This window comes from Oryctolagus cuniculus, chromosome 1 (genome assembly GCF_964237555.1).
Source record: "Oryctolagus cuniculus chromosome 1, mOryCun1.1, whole genome shotgun sequence".
NCBI lineage: Eukaryota > Metazoa > Chordata > Mammalia > Lagomorpha > Leporidae > Oryctolagus > Oryctolagus cuniculus.
Window position 1 is genome coordinate 74,270,189 of NC_091432.1, and position 19,395 is coordinate 74,289,583.

Genomic DNA, 19,395 nt, shown 5'->3' on the forward strand with positions numbered 1-19,395 from the left:
CTTGGGCCCCTGCACCCACATGGGAGGCCTGGAAGAAGTACCTGGCTACTGGCTTTGGATCGGCACTGCTCTGGCGGTTGCGGCCATCTAAGGAGTGAAACATTGGGTGGAAGACCTCTCTCTCTCTCTCTCTCTCTCTCTCTGTGTAACTCTGACTTTCAAATATATAAATAAATCTTAAAAAAAAAAAATGGAATGAATATTCTCTGCTTAGGTTAGATGTGTGGACAAAGTGGCTGAGCTGCTTGAGCCATTTCTCCTTCCAAATTTTCAGTTGTGGATAAGTCATTTTAGTTGACCTAGGGCAGTGTAGACAAGGGAACAAGAGTGATAACTTCCTTCACATGAAGGAAACAATTTCCTTTTAATATTTTAGTTCCTTTGACTGATTGTTTAATGTCTCTCTTCTACACTAAGATTGTTGAGTTCCATGAGAATGAAACCATGTTCACCTTTGGTGCAACCTCTGGTTCACCTCTGAGATAGCCAATTTGCACTGTGTTGTTGAGTACCTAGCAGGCCATCATCTTGGTTAAGTGGGCAAATGTCATATCTGGTTAAGGAGCCAGGAATTCCAACTTCATCTCCAAGATAGGTGGCAGAGGCCAAAGTATTGGGGTCATCATTTCTGCTGCCCTCATAGGTGCATTAGCAGGAAACTGGACTGGAAAGGAGTAGCTGGGCCTTGACCCAGGCACTCAATAGAGATGCCAGCATAGCGGGCAGTAGCTTAACCCAGTGCGCCCCAATGCTTGCTCCAGCATAAGTTCTTTGAAGACAGAAGACAATCTTCTAATTTTTACACACTCACTGGACCAGATGGGCCAATCTCTTGACTACTCTATACTCCAAGTTCCTGTTTATAGCTAAACAAATGACAAGGTTATTTTGAATAATTCACTACCAAAATTTTAAAGCTGTTGCCAAGTCATGAAATCTTTTAAAATGTTTAGCACTTCTCGGCCATCACTTCTTTACCTGGGTAACGCTGAAGAACTAAGAAGTAAATGAAGGCCAGCGCTGCGGCTCAATAGGCTAATCCTCCGCCTACTGGTGCCGGCACACCAGGTTCTAGTCCCGGTCGGGGCGCCGGATTCTGTCCCAGTTGACCCTCTTCCAGTCCAGCTCTCTGCTGTGGCCTGGGAGTGCAGTGGAGGATGGCCCAAGTCCTTGGGCCCTGCACCCACATGGGAGACCAGGATAAGGGCCTGGCTCCTGCCTTCAGATCAGCGCGGTGCGAGGGTGAACCAACGGCAAAGGAAGACCTTTCTCTCTGTCTCTCTCTCTCACTGTCCACTCTGCCTGTAAATAAAAAAAGAAGTAAATGAGTATAGGTATTATATATAAGTCAATACATCCAATAAAAAACAAAAATGAAATTTCCTTATGAGTTTCTATATATATTTGCTGAATTTAAACTAATCATTAAAAAAAGCTGTGCTTTATGTAATGAATTTGAGCTTGGTTAACTTATACTGGTTTAAATGGGATAAACTGGTTTTTGTATGAAAAAATATTAAATACATGTAATAATTAGATGAACTCTACAAATTTCACAGTTATTCACTTGTACTAAAGCACATTTTAAAATTTTAGTTCATTACAAAAAAAAAACTATAGCTAGATACTTTCTAAACAACTGTTTAATAATATTTTATAGTCTATAAAAATATAATTGCAGAAGTTATCAGGAAAGTTAAATCCTATAAGGGTGGGGAATAAGGGAAGGTTAGGTAGTAGTTTTCCAACAATGAAATCTTACATGATTTACAACAGTTCAAACATAAGAAAACTGGTCTAGTTCCTATGAACTATTGAAAGAATAAGGACAAAATGCCCTTCTATTTCAAATAAATCAGGTGGGAATGACAGCTTTTCAACATAATAAAATACACACATGAAATACCAACAAAATATCTCTTCCCATTCTAAAATATTTCTCTTTAGTCATCATACACTTTGAATAATCTTGTGGTAAGTTTCTGGTACAAATGATAATGTTCAAAGAAAATGTATTCTGGCTTAGTGTTCAAAGAAGTCGATGGCAGCGGCAGAGGAGCATTAGTAGTACTTCCAGATTCTATAAAATCCCAATGATATTGCCAGGCAAGTAAACACTGATGCTGGGAGGGGGAGAAAAAAAAAAACTGTTACAAGTTATATATTTGAGACTATTTTGTAGAGACACAGGCCTGCTACCTTCAATTTAAACAAAAAGTAAAAAAAGAAATCCAACTAATTTGTACTGTATGTTTTTCATTCCCTAGAAAATTAAGGATAAAAGATATCCTTAAGGGCAAGATTAATGCCAATTCTTAAAAAGCTTCCTATATTTCAATAGAGAATGATAATTCAAAAATGCAGACTATATGTCACTCTATAAATAATATTTAGAGTCATTTGTATTTTTAATGACTAATTATAAACCCTAATTTCAGATCTAATAATAAATGAAAGCTATTTTACCTATATTATAAATCATGTAGTTAAGCTAGTAGACTATTCATAACTTAGAGGAAAATCTGAATTGCCTTTTCAGTACATTTTAAAATAATGTCTCAAAAAAATGAAATGTTAATGAAAATCCTTTTTAAAAATTTCAATGACATAGACAAAATGGCCAGAAAAGTATTAGGTTTTTAAAAAAGTTAATTTATCACTTGCTTTTTATATCATTTTGGATAGAAAATCTTTGTTCTTCCAGCTACATTCTGAATGAGGCTTTTAGGAACAGCCTAGTTTCCAATTTATTTAATTAGGCACAGGAGAATTTTTAAAATGGAGAATATGAGATATGAGGCAAACTTATGACCGAATACATAATATTTCCTTAATTTTAAGAAATTGGATTAGTTCTAAAAACATACAGGGAAGGTGGACATTGAGAAGAAAGACTAACACTAAGATGTTTTAGCTTACTGCCAGCAGGCAACATTATCCCATTTGGTCCTGCCATTCACCATGTGTCAAATAGTGTTCTGGGCAATACATACACATACTACATATACCTTAATAACAATAATTAAAGACCTAGGAGATAAATGGTATTACATCCATTGTACACATGAAACAACAAACCCAAAGTTTTTGCTAAGTGGAGCCAGGATTCATGACTGGTTGTATCTGACTCTAAAGCTGCCTTTTTTTTTTTTTAAAGCCATTTTGTTATCTTTATACAGGACACCTGAGAGATTCAACCTAATTTGTCATTTTTTCAAAGCTGCATAGTTGGCCGGTGCCACGGTTCAATAGGCTAACCCTCCGCCTAGTGGCGCCGGCACAGTGGGTTCTAGTCCCGTTAGGGTGCTGGATTCTGTCCCGGTTGACCCTCTTCCAGTCCAGCTCTCTGCTGTGGCCCGGGAGTGCAGTGGAGGATGGCCCAAGTCCTTGGGCCCTGCACCCGCATGGGAGACCAGGAGAAGCACCTGGCTCCTGGCTACGGATCAGCACGTTGTGCTGGCCGCAGCGGCCATTGTGGGGTGAACCAATGGCAAAGGAAGACCTTTTTCTCTGTCTCTCTCTCTCACTGTTCACTCTGCCTGTCAAAAAAAAAAAAAAGGCAAGCTGCATAGTGCTATGTCAGTGGTACTAATCTTTGCTAGTTTAAGAGCTAAAATATTAAGTCTTATATTATCAAATCTTTTCTTTATTAAAATACACAACTGGTTTTGCATCAAAATTTCTCATTTACTGTTGCTGTTATTTCAGCTTTTATTTCTTGGCTGTGCTAACTATGGAGTCATCCCAAACTGTTAACTGTTGGGCCACCTGCTGCTGCTTTCCCCAGGCCATTAGCAGGGGGCTGGATAGGAAGTGGAGGAGCCAGGACATGAACCAGTGTCCATATGGGATGCCGGTGCTGCAGGCAGTGGCTTTACTCATTATACCACAACGCCAACCTCCCCTCACCATAAACACTAACTTTTATTACTACTTATCTACCCAGAACAGAAGCTGCCACAATACCACATACTAAATGGAAATGGCTATTTTCTTATAGTTCTTGCCACTTGCTAACAGTGATCTGAGTCTCAAATAATTTTTAAAATTTATTAATTTGATAATGACTTTTTCTCCAAGAGAAATGGAAGATTTCTACTACTACTGAGCTGATGTCTCCAATTTCAGAGGATTTAGCAACAGTTTTAAAAACTTTTTAAAGTGTGGAAAGAAAGAGCACATTAAGCTCTACAGGGTCACTCCCAAAATGTGTAATAGCCAGGCATAGGCTGGGTCAAAGCCAGCAGCTGGGAACTCATACCAGGTCTCTTATATGACTGGCCGGGATTCAACTACTTCAGTTGCAGCTTTCCAGGGTCTATATTGCTGGAAAATGGAACTGGGAACTAGAGGTGGGTATTAAACCAAGATACTTTGATGTAGGATGCATGTTTTAACTACTAGGTTACATGACTGCCCCTTAAACTTATCTTTTAATTTTATTTTCCATTCACATTTTAAGGTACACACATGTATATGGGTGTTCAATGCAGTATCTTCCTAATAATGAACAACTGGGAATTTCTGTTAATAAAAGGGCTGGATAATGTATTTTCATCCAGTGGAATACTACACTTTCTAATAAAACAAGTTATATTAATGGGGGAAGATATTTAAGATATTTGGCTAAATTCAACAAAGTTGCAGAGTCTACTGTAATGATTTTTTTTTGAGGAATTTTTTTTTTTTTTTTTTTTGGACAGGCAGAGTGGACAGAGAGAGAGAGAGAGACAGAGAAAGGTCTTCCTTTTGCCGTTGGTTCACCCTCCAATGGCCGCCGCAGCCGGCGCACCGCACTGATCTGATGGCAGGAACCAGGAGCCAGGTGCTTTTCCTGGTCTCCCATAGGGTGCAGGGCCCAAGCACCTGGGCCATCCTCCACTGCACTCCCTGGCCACAGCAGAGAGCTGGCCTGGAAGAGGGGCAACCGGGACAGAATCCGGCGCCCCAACCGGGACTAGAACCTGGTGTGCCGGCACCGCTAGGCGGAGGATTAGCCTAGTGAGCCGCGGCGCCGGCCGTTTTTGAGGAATTTAACATACAAAATAATTAGCCTAGAAACATAAAAACACAAGAGAAGATTTGGAACTTTCACTGCTTCTGAATTATATGAACAGTTTATAATTATAATTACTACTTGATTACGATATTCTTCCTGAGGACCTGTAATTGTCAGATAAGATGGCCCCTGTAGAGTCCCATATGTGACAAATTAATATTTGGGCAGCAGCTGTGCTCAATCAGTTGGTTCAAGGTAAGAGGTTACCCACCCCATCCCCTGCCATATTATGGTTTTTATTGCCTCTGTTTTAGTGATCGAACTCCCTGCAAATCCTATAAAAGAGCATAAGCAATAAGAAGAAAATTTTCATGGTGGAATAATCATTTTGTTTTTATGGTTTTTTGATGTTCAAACACTTTTTTCCCTTAGTAAGTTACACAGTTGCCTGTTTCTAATATTCTGAGACTGGAACCTCTTCCTATAAGCACTACAGGAGACCAAGCAATAAAGGAAAATGTTATGGCTCCTACTTTTTTTTGCTGGGCTGGCATGGTTACCTGAGGAAGCAGGAACAAACAATTCTGAAAATTAAATGACTGTAAATTGTTTCTCTGAAAAGCAGTCTTACCTGCAAGGTAACGGATTGTCTCAAGTTTGTTAGATTCCATCAGTGTTTTTAAGGAAGCAATTTCAGTGTCAATTTTATTGCTGATCTCCGAAATAACACTTTTGGTTTGAGTATCCTGTAGTAAATAAAAATAAACAAACTAAATTTTGTCCCTGTGTTTTGGATAAAAATATCGTGGCTTATAACTGCATTACAAAAGTCTAAATCTGGCAAACAGTAAAATCAGTGATATTAAAATAAAATAAATGAGCACTGCAAAGTGACAAATTACATTCTTCAATTTTCTAATTTGCACATTATTTCTTAGTATTCTCAGATACTAAGCATAGCCTACTAAAAATCTCAAAAGAAATAATTTGAGACCCAAAATATGATGATCTAAAGTAGCAAAAAATTTAGCTCCATAGTTATCCCTTTATGTGTGTCAAGTCCTTAAGATTTTAATGCTTAAAATATTACATGTATTCTGTAAAAGAAACTGAGGTTTACAACATGAACTGACACCAAAGTAACTGCTAGATATACCTGAGGGGCAACACTGAATACCACATGTATATGGCATAAGGGGTGGAGAGGACAAATAAGATGGTATCTAGTACTCAGAAATTAGGCCGGTGCCGCAGCTCAATAGGCTAATCCTCCATCTTGCGGCGTCGGTACACCAGGTTCTAGTCCCAGTCGGGGCACCGGATTCTGTCCCGGTTGCCCCTCTTCCAGGCCAGCTCTCTGCTGTGGCCAGGGAGTGCAGTGGAGGATGGCCCAAGTGCTTGGGCCCTGCACCCGCATGGAAAACCAGGAGTAGCACCTGGCTCCTGCCTTCAGATCAGCACGGTGCGCCGGCTGCAGCGTGCTGGCCGCGACGGCCACTGGAGGGTGAACCAATGGTAAAAGGAAGACTTTTCTGTCTCTCTCACTATCCACTCTGCCTGTCAAAAAAAAAAAAAAAAAAAAAAAGTTGTGAGTAAATTTGCCAATTTCATTGTTTATCTCCTTTATTTGACTAAGAAGTATAAGAAAACAGGGTCCTTGAAAGGACAAATGGGACCTTCTTTCCATAATGAGCAAGAACGAAGTCTAATGACTAGGCTGAGTCAGAATGATGACATACTCAAGTACCAGAGATTAAGTAATGATTACTAGGATTATAGAGAAAGTAGTAGTAGTTCCTGAGTACAGGGTAAAGAATCCATGTTCTTATCCCAGTTTTACCACTTAACAGGTTGTATGACCCTTAACCTCTCTGTCTCATTTTCCAAATTGGTAAAATAGGAATAGTACTGAAGATCTAATTAAAGAATGTAAAATGGTATCTGGTGCTATTGTAATAAATATTTACTATAATTAAAAAAAAAAAACTTTTGGGGCCGGCGCTGAGGCGTAGCAGGTAAAGCTGCTGCCTGCAGTGCCGGCATTCCTTATGGGTGCTGTTTGAAGTCCTGGCTGCTCCACTTCCAATCCAGCTCTCTGCTGTGGCCTGGGAAAGCAGTGGAAGATGGTCCAAGTCTTGGGCCCCCACACCTGCATGGGAGACCTGGCAAAACTCCAGGCTACTGGCTTTGGATCGGCCCAGCTCCAGCCATTGTGGCCATTTGGGAAGTGAGCCAGTGGGTGGAAGACCTCTCTCTCTGCCTCTCTGTAACTCTGCCTTTTAAATAAGTAAATAAATCTTAAATTAAAAAAAATTAAATAAAAAAACTTTTAAGATATTTAATCCTAGGTATTTATTTAAATACCAATTGTGAAACATTAATAGTGAATCTTTGTCTTTTAAAAAAGATATTTTCTATATAAAAATAGTTTAAGAAAGTACTATTTGCAGAAAGCTTGATTCTTTCTTACTGTGTCACAGCTCATGCACAACCCTGTTTGATGGCAGCTTTCCCAAAAGTGCTAACTATAACAGCTATGAAGCAATCATGAATTCTACAGTGCTGGCTTTTTAAAGTCTAAACCGATACAGGGGCTGGCGCTGTGGCACAGTGGGTTGAGGCCCTGGACTGCAGTGCTGGCATCCCATATGGGCACTGATTCAAGTCCCGGCTGCTCCACTTCTGATCCAGCTCTCTGCTATGGCCTGGAAAGGCAGTGGAAGACGGCCAAAGTCTTTAAGCTGAAGTCTTTAAACTGATACAGTAGAAGAAGTTATACAAGACACAAAAAATATACAAAAGAGAAATTTCTACATACTACCTTACCTTTCTGGTAAATTCTGTGGTTGCTTCCATAAGTTGCTTTTCTTGATCTGTAAACTGAAGGATATAAAGCAGCAGGACATTAACAAAAAGAAAAGACTAAAAAACACTAACAGGAAGGAATAACAAGGAAAGTATATTTAAAAATATATTACCATATCTGTTACTCTGCTCCTTTCAAGGTTGATGTCCAATTTATTATCTGCTCTGATTCGACTAGTTTCATGCTTTAAAAAAAATGAAAATATTTCAACAGATGATCTTGTAATGAGTTTTGTTTCTCAAAGTGGAAAATACAAATTTCACTTACCATTAGTTGTTGCTTAACCTCGTCCAATTCAATTTGCATTTTCTAAGCATAAGACAGAGACCACATACAATTAGCATTAAAATAAGAGCACATATTATGATCTGTATTAAAAATCTAAAACTCTGGATTAGCAAATTTGAATTGGGACATCTAATACAGAATTTGATAAAGAAAAAAACAATCATATTCAGAAAATTTCTTTGAATAAAACTTAGAACATTTCTTCAGTATTCAAATCTGCTTCTGAAATATGATTTTCTAAATTAAAAAAAATTTCAGCTAGCAAATTATATAACTTAAATTTTTCATCTAATTATAAAAAAGATATTTCTCTTAAGTGACAAAGGCAATTAGTGCAGTATCAAATAAAATAGAACATGATATATTTCTTTCACCCCTGAGAACATTAACATAAAATATACTAGAAATCTGATTCCATAACACAGCTCAGATTTTTCCTTTTATGTAATTTTTCTATGTATAAAATATAACTCTTATTCTTCAGTATACAAATTATCATTTACATATAAAAATACTAGGTATGGTTAAACAGTATATTTTTTAATCTAAAAACTTAACTGCTTAATAACCATGTAAAATTGTTATTTGGCCTTATTAACCAAGTAGGACACTTGTGAGATTGTGGTTTTTTGGTAATAAATTAGGACTTGTATTACCTCATTCTCTGCTCTTAGATTTGCAAATTCACTTTTCTCTAGGATGACCATATCTTTCCTGATAGAATCCAAATGAGCCATTAACTGTTGTACTGTTATTTCCTAGAAGACAAAGTAAAAATAACCTAGTGATTTATGGAATGCCATCCTTTCATTTATGGAATTGTTTACATGAAATTGAAAACAGTTTGTTAACATGCTACAGGGTAGGATGTTGCTTGCTTAAAATTTACATAGTATGTATTATATATATATATATAAAAATGTATAGGGCTTTTAATGAAAAGAATTTCTAAAAAATGTCTAGTCCCTGAACAAATAATTTTTTCTAAATACCTTTAGGGAAAGGGTTTTATCTTTTGTTACTATGATTTTAAGGGATTTTCTACAATTGGAAGATTCGCCAAGGAATTGGATAAGAATCTGGATTTTAATTTTGTTTAAAGTTCCTGTGTATCTCTCCCATATTTGGCACTGGAAAGAATATATGAAAGAAAAGGTAGGGCCGGTGCTGTGGCTCACTTGGTTAATCCTCTGCCTGCGGTGCTGGCATCCCATATGGGTGCCAGGTTCTAGTCCCTGTTGCTCCTCTTCCAGTCCAGTTCTCTGCTGTGGCCCGGGAAAGCAGTGGAGGATGGCCCAAGTGCTTGGGCAACTGCACCCGCATGGGAGACCAGGAGGAAGCTCCTGGCTCCTGGCTTCGGACCGGAGTAGCTCTGGCTGTAGTGGCCATTTGGGGGGGTGAACCAATGGAAGGAAGACCTTTCTCTCTGTCTCTCTAACTCAATCAAAAAAGAAAAGGTGGCCAGTACATGATAAAATTATAACCTTCTGCTTTATTAAAGAAGGACATTTTTGTTGAAATGATTTCCAAGAAATTTGAAGGGGCAAAAAGGAGTTCTTGGGAAAAAAATAAATTACAAGACAATGCAAATCTACCTTGAGCTTTTGAAGTTCCTTCATGTAATTGTTGCCACTAAGCTTTTAAAATTAGTTTGCTGACTTATCATTTATCCCTCTTTGCCAAAAGAAAAAGCTGTTGAGGGTATAACCTTAAAAATGACTAATAGTTTATACATAAAACGTTAGTTCAAACAGGAACAGGATCATTAACTCTAATTCCCATTTTGAAATCGGAATTTATGACCGGGGTACCTTGCTGGGGTTGCAATTCCCCACTGATCAATGTAGGTGAGAAGGACTGTTTCAAAACTGACTTGAGTTTTAGAAAAGGGAAGCTGTAATACTTCCCAACACATGACCAAGAAACAGTTTGGTCTTGGTGTAGAAGTTAAAGTATAAACCTGCAAGAACAACTTTCAGATGGCACAAAGTGCAGAAGTTAAGAGTTCTGTTTGAATCCAAACTGTGCTGTTTACTGAGAGACTTTGGATGAGTTATTTAACATCTTTGGTCTCCTTTTGGCAAATTGGTAATGATAACTACTGCTGTTTTGAGGTTAAATGAGATAATTTACATATAAGGTTAATTTTTTTTTTTTTTGACAGGCAGAGTGGACAGTGAGAGAGAGAGACAGAGAGAAAGGTCTTCCTTTTGCCGTTGGTTCACCCTCCAATGGCCGCTGCGGCCGGCACATTGCGCTGATCCGAAGCCAGGAGCCAGGTGCTACTCCTGGTCTCCCATGCGGGTGCAGGGCCCAAGGACTTGGGCCATCCTCCACTGCACTCCCGGGTCATAGCAGAGAGCTGGCCTGGAAGGGAGGCAACCGGGACAGAATCCGGCGCCCCGACCGGGACTAGAACCTGGTGTGCCGGCGCCGCAAGGCAGAGGATTAGCCTATTGAGCCACGGTGCAGGCCTACGTATAAGGTTAAAAGAGTTCTTGACACGATTAGCACTCAATGTTAGATACCATTATTATTAATGGGATAGGGATCTAATGGCTGAAGCAGTGTAGTCTGACCCTAATGTTTTGAAGTAGAGGGGAAATTTTCACTTTATATATTTTTTAAAGATTTTATTCATTTATTTACTTGAGAGGCAGAGTTACAGAAAGGTCTTCCATCTGCTGGTTCACTCCCCAAATGGCTGCAACAGCCCAAGCTGAGAGGATCTCTAATGAGTCCCGCACAGCTGCAGGGGCCCAAGAACTTGGGCCATCTTCCACTGCTTTCCCAGGCCATAGGAGAGAGCTGGATCAGAAGAGGAGCAGCCAAGACACATACCGGCACCCAAATGGGTTGTGGGTGCTGCAGGCAGATAGGCCACAGCGCCATCCCCTCACTTTAATGTTAATCCTGGCTTTGGATCGGCCCAGCGCTAGCCATTGTGACCACCTGGTGAGTGAACCAGCAGATGGAAAATGTTTCTCTCTCCTTCTCTCTCTGCCTCTGCTTCTCTGTAACTCTGCCTTTCAAATAAATACATAAATCTCAAAAAAAATTAAGACCTGAAGAAGCTCCTGGCTCCTGGCTTCAGACTGGCTCAGCCCTGGCTGTTGTGCCATTTGAGAAGTGAACTAGCAGATGGAAGATCGATCTGTCTCCATTACTATCTTCCAAATAAATAAATGAATCTTAAAAAGCATTCATACAGGTCAACATAAAAAGCTTATAGCCTGGTACAGTTTTTTTTCAGGATAGCTCAAGGCTTTCAGGAATTAAATGCTTGGCTTTTTCTTTGGTGGACTTAGTAGTCTGCTATGACCCTGAACAAATTAAGCTAAAATGATACATATACAAAATTTAAAGATAAGTTAAACACTGGAGTTGACTATTTCAATTCTGAATATCTGATTGGAGAATACAATAAAAATCTTTTTTTTTAAAGAAAAGGATTTATTGGGGGGGGAAACCAGACCAGAGGGAAGGGTCGAAGAAGGAAAAGAGGGAGAAGGAGAGTGTAAGAGAAAGATCAAGAGAGAGACTGAGAGATTGAGAAAGAGCCACGTATTCAGGAACAAGTCCTCTTAAACCTTTGCTGGGGGGCAGGCAGGGAAGTAGCAGCATTGAGGGGCAGGCAGGGAAGTAGGAGCAGTGAATCCAATTAGGATGGGGGTGGAGCTGACACCAGTGGTTGGGCCGTGTGGTCATCTGGCTTCCAGCAATGGTGGTGGGAGCTAGAGCCTAGGATGGAGACCAGGGTGTAGATCATGCCATAGAAAAGACTGCACCATTTTACTAACATTCTCCCCTTTTGTTTTTTATAAAGCAAGAGTTGTATGGGAAAAATATTAGCCTCAAAATTCCAGGAGGGGTAGAGGGATGATGATCCGTCTTTAGAGCTGCTTTCTGCTAACATTGGGCGACAAGGTACTCTGCTGTCGTGGGGCGTTGTCTCAAGCCACTATCTCCTGGATGGGGAGCCAAGTATATCCCTGTAGCAGCATTTGGTTGACTGCTTGGTTGGTGAAGGCCTTGGTTCGTTCCATTATCACCTCGTGTACACTCAGAAATTGGAAGGCCGGTGTGTGAGTGGACATCATGAAGCATTTGGTGGCACGGAAGGAGTTCTGGGGTGTGTTTTGTGACTCGCAGAAATCTAGGACCCAAAGGCAGATCAGAGATCCCTGAAGGGAGAGCTCCCCTGGGGGAGCCTGGATCCGAGTCCCGGCACCTATGTAAGGCTGACATAAAACACACCAAACACTGGAGTAAGGGAAAAGATTTACTGTGGGAAACCAGACCGGAGGGAAGGGTTGAAGAAGGAAAAGAGGGAGAAGGAGAGTGTAAGAGAGAGAGCGAGAGGCCAGCGCTGTGGAGCAGTAGGTTAATCCCCCACCGGCAGCGCCGGCATCCCATATGGGCGCTGGCTCTAGTCCTGGCCACCCCTCTTCCAATCCAGCTCTCTGCTAGGGCCTGGGAAAGCAGCAGAAGATGGCCCAAGTCCCCGGGCTCCTGCACCCATGTGGGAGACCCGGAAGAAGCACCTGTCCTCCGGCCTTAGATCGGTGCACCTCCAGCCGTTGTGGCCATTTAGGGAGTGAACCAACGGATGGAAGACCTTTCTCTCTGTCTCTCCCTCTCATTGTCTGTAACTCTACCTCTCAAATAAACAAAATCCTTAAAAAAACAAAAAAACAAAACAAAACAAAAAAACCGCGAGAGATCAAGAGACACACAGAGAGAGATGGAGAGAGAGAAATGGAAAGAAAAAGCAACAGTAAAAATCCTTAAAAGCTTTTGATCCTCCATGACTCTTAAACTAATGAAATTTTATGCAAGAGATTATAATTTTATGTAAGAAACCCTAAATTTTCTGTGCTATGAAATATTTATGAGAGAAACCTAAATTTGAAAAATTAAAGTTTTTACCGCAATAAAAACTCTTGCAAAATTTTCAGCCTTTCTGAGCCAAGACAAAGACAAAAGCAGAATTTTGCCTACATCCTCAAGGTTGTTAGAGATTGATTCATATATGAAAAGTATCCAGCCTCTTATATCTTAAATCCATAATAAATTGCAACATTTAACTAAAAGGATTTATATATGTTGACTTAAAGGATTTATATATACAAATTAAAGCATCATAGGCAGATAATTTATGAAGTCCTTCCCAGCCATGTAAGTTCCTTTCCATTTTCTAAGTCTATGAAAATCAGCCAGAATATATATGACAGCAGTAAAACAGGTTAACTCTTCTACTGTGGCAGTCTTTCTAGGAAGAAAAGTTGTTTTATTAATAGCCCACCACAGGTCATGATTCAAACGTAATCATTACATAAAATCAAAGATGGCATAGAAGGTAAAACCACCGCCTGCAGTGCTGGCATCCCATATGGGCACCAGTTCTAGTCCTGGCTGCTCCACTTCCAATCCAGCTCTCTGCTATGGCCTGGAAAAGCAGTAGAAGACAGCCCAAGTTCTTGGGCCCCTGTACCCACGTGGGAGACCCAGAAGAAGCTCCTGGCTCCTGGTTTTGGATTGGCTCAGCTCTGGCGGTTACAGCCAATTGGGGAATAAACAGTGATGGAAAATCTCTCTCTCTCTCTCTGCCTCTCTCTCTCTGTGTAACTCTGACCTTCAAATAAATAAATAAATCTTAAAAAAAAAAATCAAAGATTTGGCAAAATTCTATTCTCTGTTTACAGAATCTTGTGGGACTAGCATTGTGGTGTAGTAGGTAAAGCCCTACCTATAATGCTGGCATCAAATAGGGGTGCCAGTTCGTGTTCTGGCTGCTCCACTTCTGATCCAGCTCCCTGCTAATGGCCTGGGAAAAGCGCAGACCGTCATGAAGCTCCTGGCTCCAGTTTAGCTCAGCCCTGGCTGTTGCAGCCACTTGGGGAGTAAACCAAGAGATGGAAGAGCTCTCTAACTCTGACTTACAAATAAATCTTTTTAAAAAAATGAATCCTGTGACTATTCTAACTCTTCAGTCTCTAGATAGTGACTTTATGAAAGGTTCTTTTTTGGTGTGGTGCTTTTATAGAGAAAAACAGAGATACAACTGAATTTTGAAGGCAGGTAGGTGGACAGAAATGTAGTTATGAAAAAGATTGTTTAATAAAATTGTCAGAACAAAGAAAAATGAATTACCTGTTGAGCTTGAGTGACCATCTCCTTATAGATAGTATCCAGGCTGACATTTGATAAAGTGGTTAATGCTGATACAATTGTTTCTGCTTGTGCTTTGTCAAATCCTGTAAGCAGAAAACTAGTATTTGCATTGTTTTAAAAGCAGATATTTTGATCAGAATAGACAGAATAACTACTGAACATTTAAACTGTTTTAACTTTTAAAAAAATGTTTACAATTAAACACTTGACAAATAGTGCTAAATTATTCCCCAAAAGCATTCAAGAATTTAAATTCTCACTGATATATATCTTCCATCTATATTAACTATGGATATCACTAGGTTTGAGTGTGTAATTGGCATTAAAAATAGTACTGTACTGCTATTTTACTTTGTATTAAGTTTTCATTTCCTTGTTTGTAGTGAGATTAAGCATTTTTACATGTACTTGTGGTTATTTAATTTTCTGTGTGCTGCTTATTGATAACCTTTGTCCATTTTTCTATAAAATTGATGAATTTCTTGTTGATTCCTAAGAACTCTTTTACATTTAGTTTTCAATAGAGGATCTATTATATTTTTTTCCACAACTAGTCATTTCTCATGTATCTCACTTATAGTGCCTCCTTTATCACATGCTAAATTTACATGTCTCATTCTCATATTAATTAACTTTCTCTGCCCTATCACACATTTTAGTGCATTTGTTCTTTGACTTTTAAAAATTATTCCTGTATATTTTCACTTCTAGATTTTTCCTTTCTTATTTAAGTGGAATTATTCTGCAGTTTTATAAAATTATTTTTTAACATATTGAGCATTCCTTATAGCAGTAAATATTCTTCAAACACTATTGTTTTTCATGATTGTACATTATGTATGGGTTGTATTTCTATTTAAATAGCTACTCTTAACTGTTCATAATAATGACAGTGTCTTTAGGTAAATTACTAGATTAGTACTTTTAATTTTCTTCTTTCAAAAGGTACCAATGTTTCTTACCATTAGTTTCCAAGTCCTGAACCAATGCATGGGTATCAAAAGTTAACTTCCTTTGTTCTAAAGGAGTTATGTCCACTGGCCGCCTGTCATAGCCTTCCTTGTTTGTGGTGGTCAAGAAACCTGAAGACAAGACAGTGTTGTTTTATGGCTAATAACCGACAGAGGTATCAGTTTAGCTTCTAAAGCATTCATTCACCTTATCTATAACATAGTTCCAGGTCTTCTAATTAGGAATTCTATAACCTCAGGCAACTTAACGCATCTGCATCCTTCTTTTATCTGAAAAGTCTGCTATTACCCTGTACACAGTAAACATTCAACAAATACTAACTGTAGGGAGGAATACTTAAGGTTTCTCCAAGAACACTCAATTTTGTGTATACTGAACATCTACACATGAACCAAAGTCCTTGTCAATGACTCAGGCAGCCAACCAGCAACCCTATGGAGGGCCAACAACTGCGGTCTCGACCCGCTGTTCGTAAAATCAAACAACGGGCAAAACAACACAAATTGTCTCAAAAACAAAGCCAGAAGCTCTTCAAGACACACTGCTAACAGGGAAGCCGACTGGCCCGACACCATAGATTCCAGCACTGTTTTTTCTCCCCCTTTTCCTTCTTAAACGGCTATTACGTGATTACAAGGTGCTGGGAATTACAGCGATAATAAAGCTGACCTGACCGGAAATGCATGATGCGGTCTACAAAAAAACGGCTTGGGGCCACCACGCAAGTAACAGTCTAAATTTCAACAGGCCGCAAAAAAACCTGGGCGCTTCCAAAGAGACACTCGGCCTCAGGTGACACAGAAAAGGGATTCGGCCAAGAGAGGAGCCCAGAACCTCCGGGGATAGCGCTCCGAAGAGGAAGGCGGCTTCTTCCTGGTCCCCGCCCCACGGGTCCATCCAGGGAGGCTGGGGAGAAGGCGTGGCGCCTCCGCCTCCCGCCCGCCCGAGCAGGACTGTCTCCCCACGGAGCCCGCGGGCAGCGTGGCACGGCGCCTTGTCTCACCTCGCCGGAAGAGCGGCGAGAAACGGCTGTGGGGGGCTGACAACCAATCGCCCACGCTGCTTTTCGAGCGCAGAAGTCGCCAAACCCAGGCACTCCTCATGTCCCCGCAGTTTTCCGGTGAGGGAGGCGGCGGAAGACGGCCTGAATTTCGCACAGGCTTTCGGGCAAGGTAGTTCTGGTACAATACGAATGCTGGGAAATGTAGTTCTCAGCCTGTCACAGGCACGCTGCCCCGCCCGTCCGCGCAGGCGCGCATCGCGGTGCCGCGAAGCTGGGCCTCTTCACGGGTGGACCCACTGTTAACGAGCATGATTTAGAGCTGCTCCACTTCTCCCACCGCCCTTCCCGACCTGTGCACGCCGTTACCGCGCTAAGAAAGTGGGATCCTATCGGAGAACCTTTCCGGTGCCCGTTTCCTGAAAGGTACACGAAGAGCCTCCAAATCGGCCCGAGACAGGCTATTCTACGGAGCGGTGGTTATGTCTATCCGCACCGCTACCTGGGCTCTGAAGGCCTCTATCGCTGAGCATTCTGGGAGGCCGCGTACTCGGAACCCACGAAACCTGGCAATTGTGGGCCAGTGAGCGGTTCACTCTTGCTAGTTCGCCCCCTGGCGCACAGGAGGACCAACTGAATTTAGTGGCTTTGATGCCTCTGGGGAAATGGTTCCTCTGGCTCCTCCAGTGGACATAAGTTTTCACCGTTTATCTTCTGAAGATGCTGCGTAGTTGTGCTGCTCAAAAGCACTCATGTACATGAGTGTTCTTCATGAATCCTGAAGCCACACACAACCGTTAGCCGTTTAGTGGCTTATTTATTCTCACCAGGCTCTAAACGGTGAAACACTAAGTTTCCTACTTGTGTATATTCAAAATATTATGAATCAGCTAAATAATAAGTGTCGTTGTAAGCACTGAGGCACATTTAAAAGGAGAAAGAACTTTATTCCTTCCAGCAAGGGCTTTAACACATAATTCATGGGGATGAAACAGAAACAGCTATTTTTAAAATTGGGACCAGAAAAATTTTGAAAGTTTAATCTCATCAGGAGAAAATAAAAAGCAAAACATAAGACTACCCCATTTTTACTTATAAAGATTTTTTAAAAATTAATTCTTAATGCTAGCAAATATGCAATTAGGTGTATAACATTGCTGGTAGAAGCGTAAATTATTACAACATATTATTAGGAAAGCAATTCAATAATACATATGAAACTAAAAAGTGAGTAGCTAGTTTCACTTCTAAGAACCTAGCCTAAGAAAAGAATCACATCTGTAGCCAAGATATTTTACAATGATGGCTTCCTTTGTGATGTTTGAAAATATTGTAAATATTCAGAAGTGATTCAAGGGACCAGTGTTGTCACACGGTGGGTTAAGCTGTTGTCTGTAGCACTGGCATCCCATATGGGCATCGATTCAAGTCCCAGTTGCTCCACTTCTGATCCAGCTTCCTGTTAATGCACCTGGGAAAGCAGTGGAGGATGACCCAAGTGTTTGGACCCCAGTACTCACATGGGAGACCCGGAAGAAGCTCCTGGCTGCTGGTTTCAGTCTGTCCCAGCCCTGGCCACTGCAGCCATCTGAGGGAGGAGTGAACCAGCCAGGATATAAAATATCTCTCCTCTCTCTTTTTAACTCAGATTTTCAAATGGATAGATAAATCTTAAAGAAGTGATTCAATGAGTCACAGAAATGCTCCACATTGCAATTTGATGCAATCGTTAAAATATTTTTTTACGGGGCCAGCGCTGTGGTGCAGCGGGTTAAAGCCCTGGCCTGAAGCGCCAGCAGCCCATATGGGCGCCGGTTCTAGTCCTGGCTGCTCCTCTTCTGATCCAGCTCTCTGCTATGGCCTGGGATAGCAGTAGAGGATGGCCCAAGTCCTTGGGCCTCTGCACCCGCGTGGGAGACCTGGAAGAAACTCCTGGCTCCTGGCTTCGGATCGATGCAGTTCCAGCTGTTGTGGCCATCTGGGGAGTGAACCAGTGGATGGAAGACCTCTCTCTCTGTCTCTACCTCTCTCTGTAATTCTTTAAAATAAATAAAATAAATCTTTTAAAAATATTTTTAAAACAATATATTAGGGACAGGAAAATTCATATACTGGTATAATGCTTCTCAACTTAGGGTTCTATTCCAATAAGCCCATCGTAAAATGAAAATAAATCTAAAATGCATTTGATGCGGACATGAGTAACAATTTTATGACTTTACGATGGTATGAGAGGGCTATGCAATAAGTAAAAATTATTTTGTGAATTACAAATTTTGACTTTTCCCTGTTCTAGCCGCATGTGGTGTGACAACCTTTGTGATGCTGGTAGTGGCAAGGAGCTGCAACTTGCACTTAGAAACTGATAGCCCTGTTGCTAAAGCATCCCCATCATCCACTGGCCGATTTCAGCTCAATGCTTCTGTAACCAAGGGGAGAGAATTGGACAGGAGGGGGGCATGAGAACAGCGATAGAGAATCTGAAATAGTTTATGGGCTTGAGCCTATTTTTCAGAGGATGCTGCAGGAAAGCTTATCTTCCAACACTGTAACCCCCCCCCGGGGGGGGCACAATACCAAGGACAAGGGAAGCTCCGAGAAAACATTCAGAATGGGAACTGTAAACATGCAATGTGTAAAGACATGGTGCCTGAGCAACAAGGGCCCCGCTGAACTCTTTTTTTCTGCTTCCTGGCGCTCCCTTAACTCTGGTTACAATAACTGACAACTTCCCAGGGAGTCAGTTTCTTTAGCAGGGTGGTCTGGCTCTGCCAAGCTAACTGCAGGCGGGACTCCAAATTCAATAAATCTGTAGCAGGCTAATTTTTTAAGTTAATAATTCTGTATGGGCCACAAATTATGTTATAACTATCCAAATGGCCCTTGGCAACAAAAAAGGTACCCCTCCCTTGCTTTAGAGAATTATACCTTTCCATGGTGTCCTTTACCAGTTGCAAGTAAATAAAGCTTTTCTCTGAACAGCTCCCACTTGAGGCCCATGAACTGGTGACACTCAAGGGAATGGACCTCCTACGTCTGCTAATGTTTTGCACGTTCCTCTGACCCAGTGTGCTATCAGCTGTGCATGTTAATGAT

General features: G+C 40.8%; 1 protein-coding gene across 4 annotated transcripts; it reads right to left on the bottom strand.

The window, feature by feature from the left end:
* Positions 1–1,625: 1,625 nt before the first annotated feature.
* CCDC90B (coiled-coil domain containing 90B) lies at positions 1,626–16,838 on the bottom strand. 4 transcript variants are annotated; one of them, XM_002708472.5, is made up of 9 exons: positions 16,303–16,838; positions 15,290–15,409; positions 14,307–14,410; positions 8,810–8,911; positions 8,133–8,174; positions 7,978–8,049; positions 7,826–7,879; positions 5,631–5,745; positions 1,626–2,123 (listed from the first exon to the last, which is right to left on the bottom strand). In XM_002708472.5, the coding sequence occupies exons 1-9, from the start codon at positions 16,400–16,402 to the stop codon at positions 2,062–2,064; spliced, it is 771 nt and encodes a 256-aa protein (XP_002708518.1). In that variant the 5' UTR covers positions 16,403–16,838; the 3' UTR covers positions 1,626–2,061. The 4 variants fall into 4 exon arrangements, with proteins under 4 accessions (XP_002708518.1, XP_017199835.1, XP_017199833.1 ...); XM_017344346.3 differs by having other exon boundaries at positions 16,669–16,823; XM_017344344.3 differs by lacking the exon at positions 16,303–16,838 and adding an exon at positions 15,974–16,198.
* Positions 16,839–19,395: the final 2,557 nt, after the last annotated feature.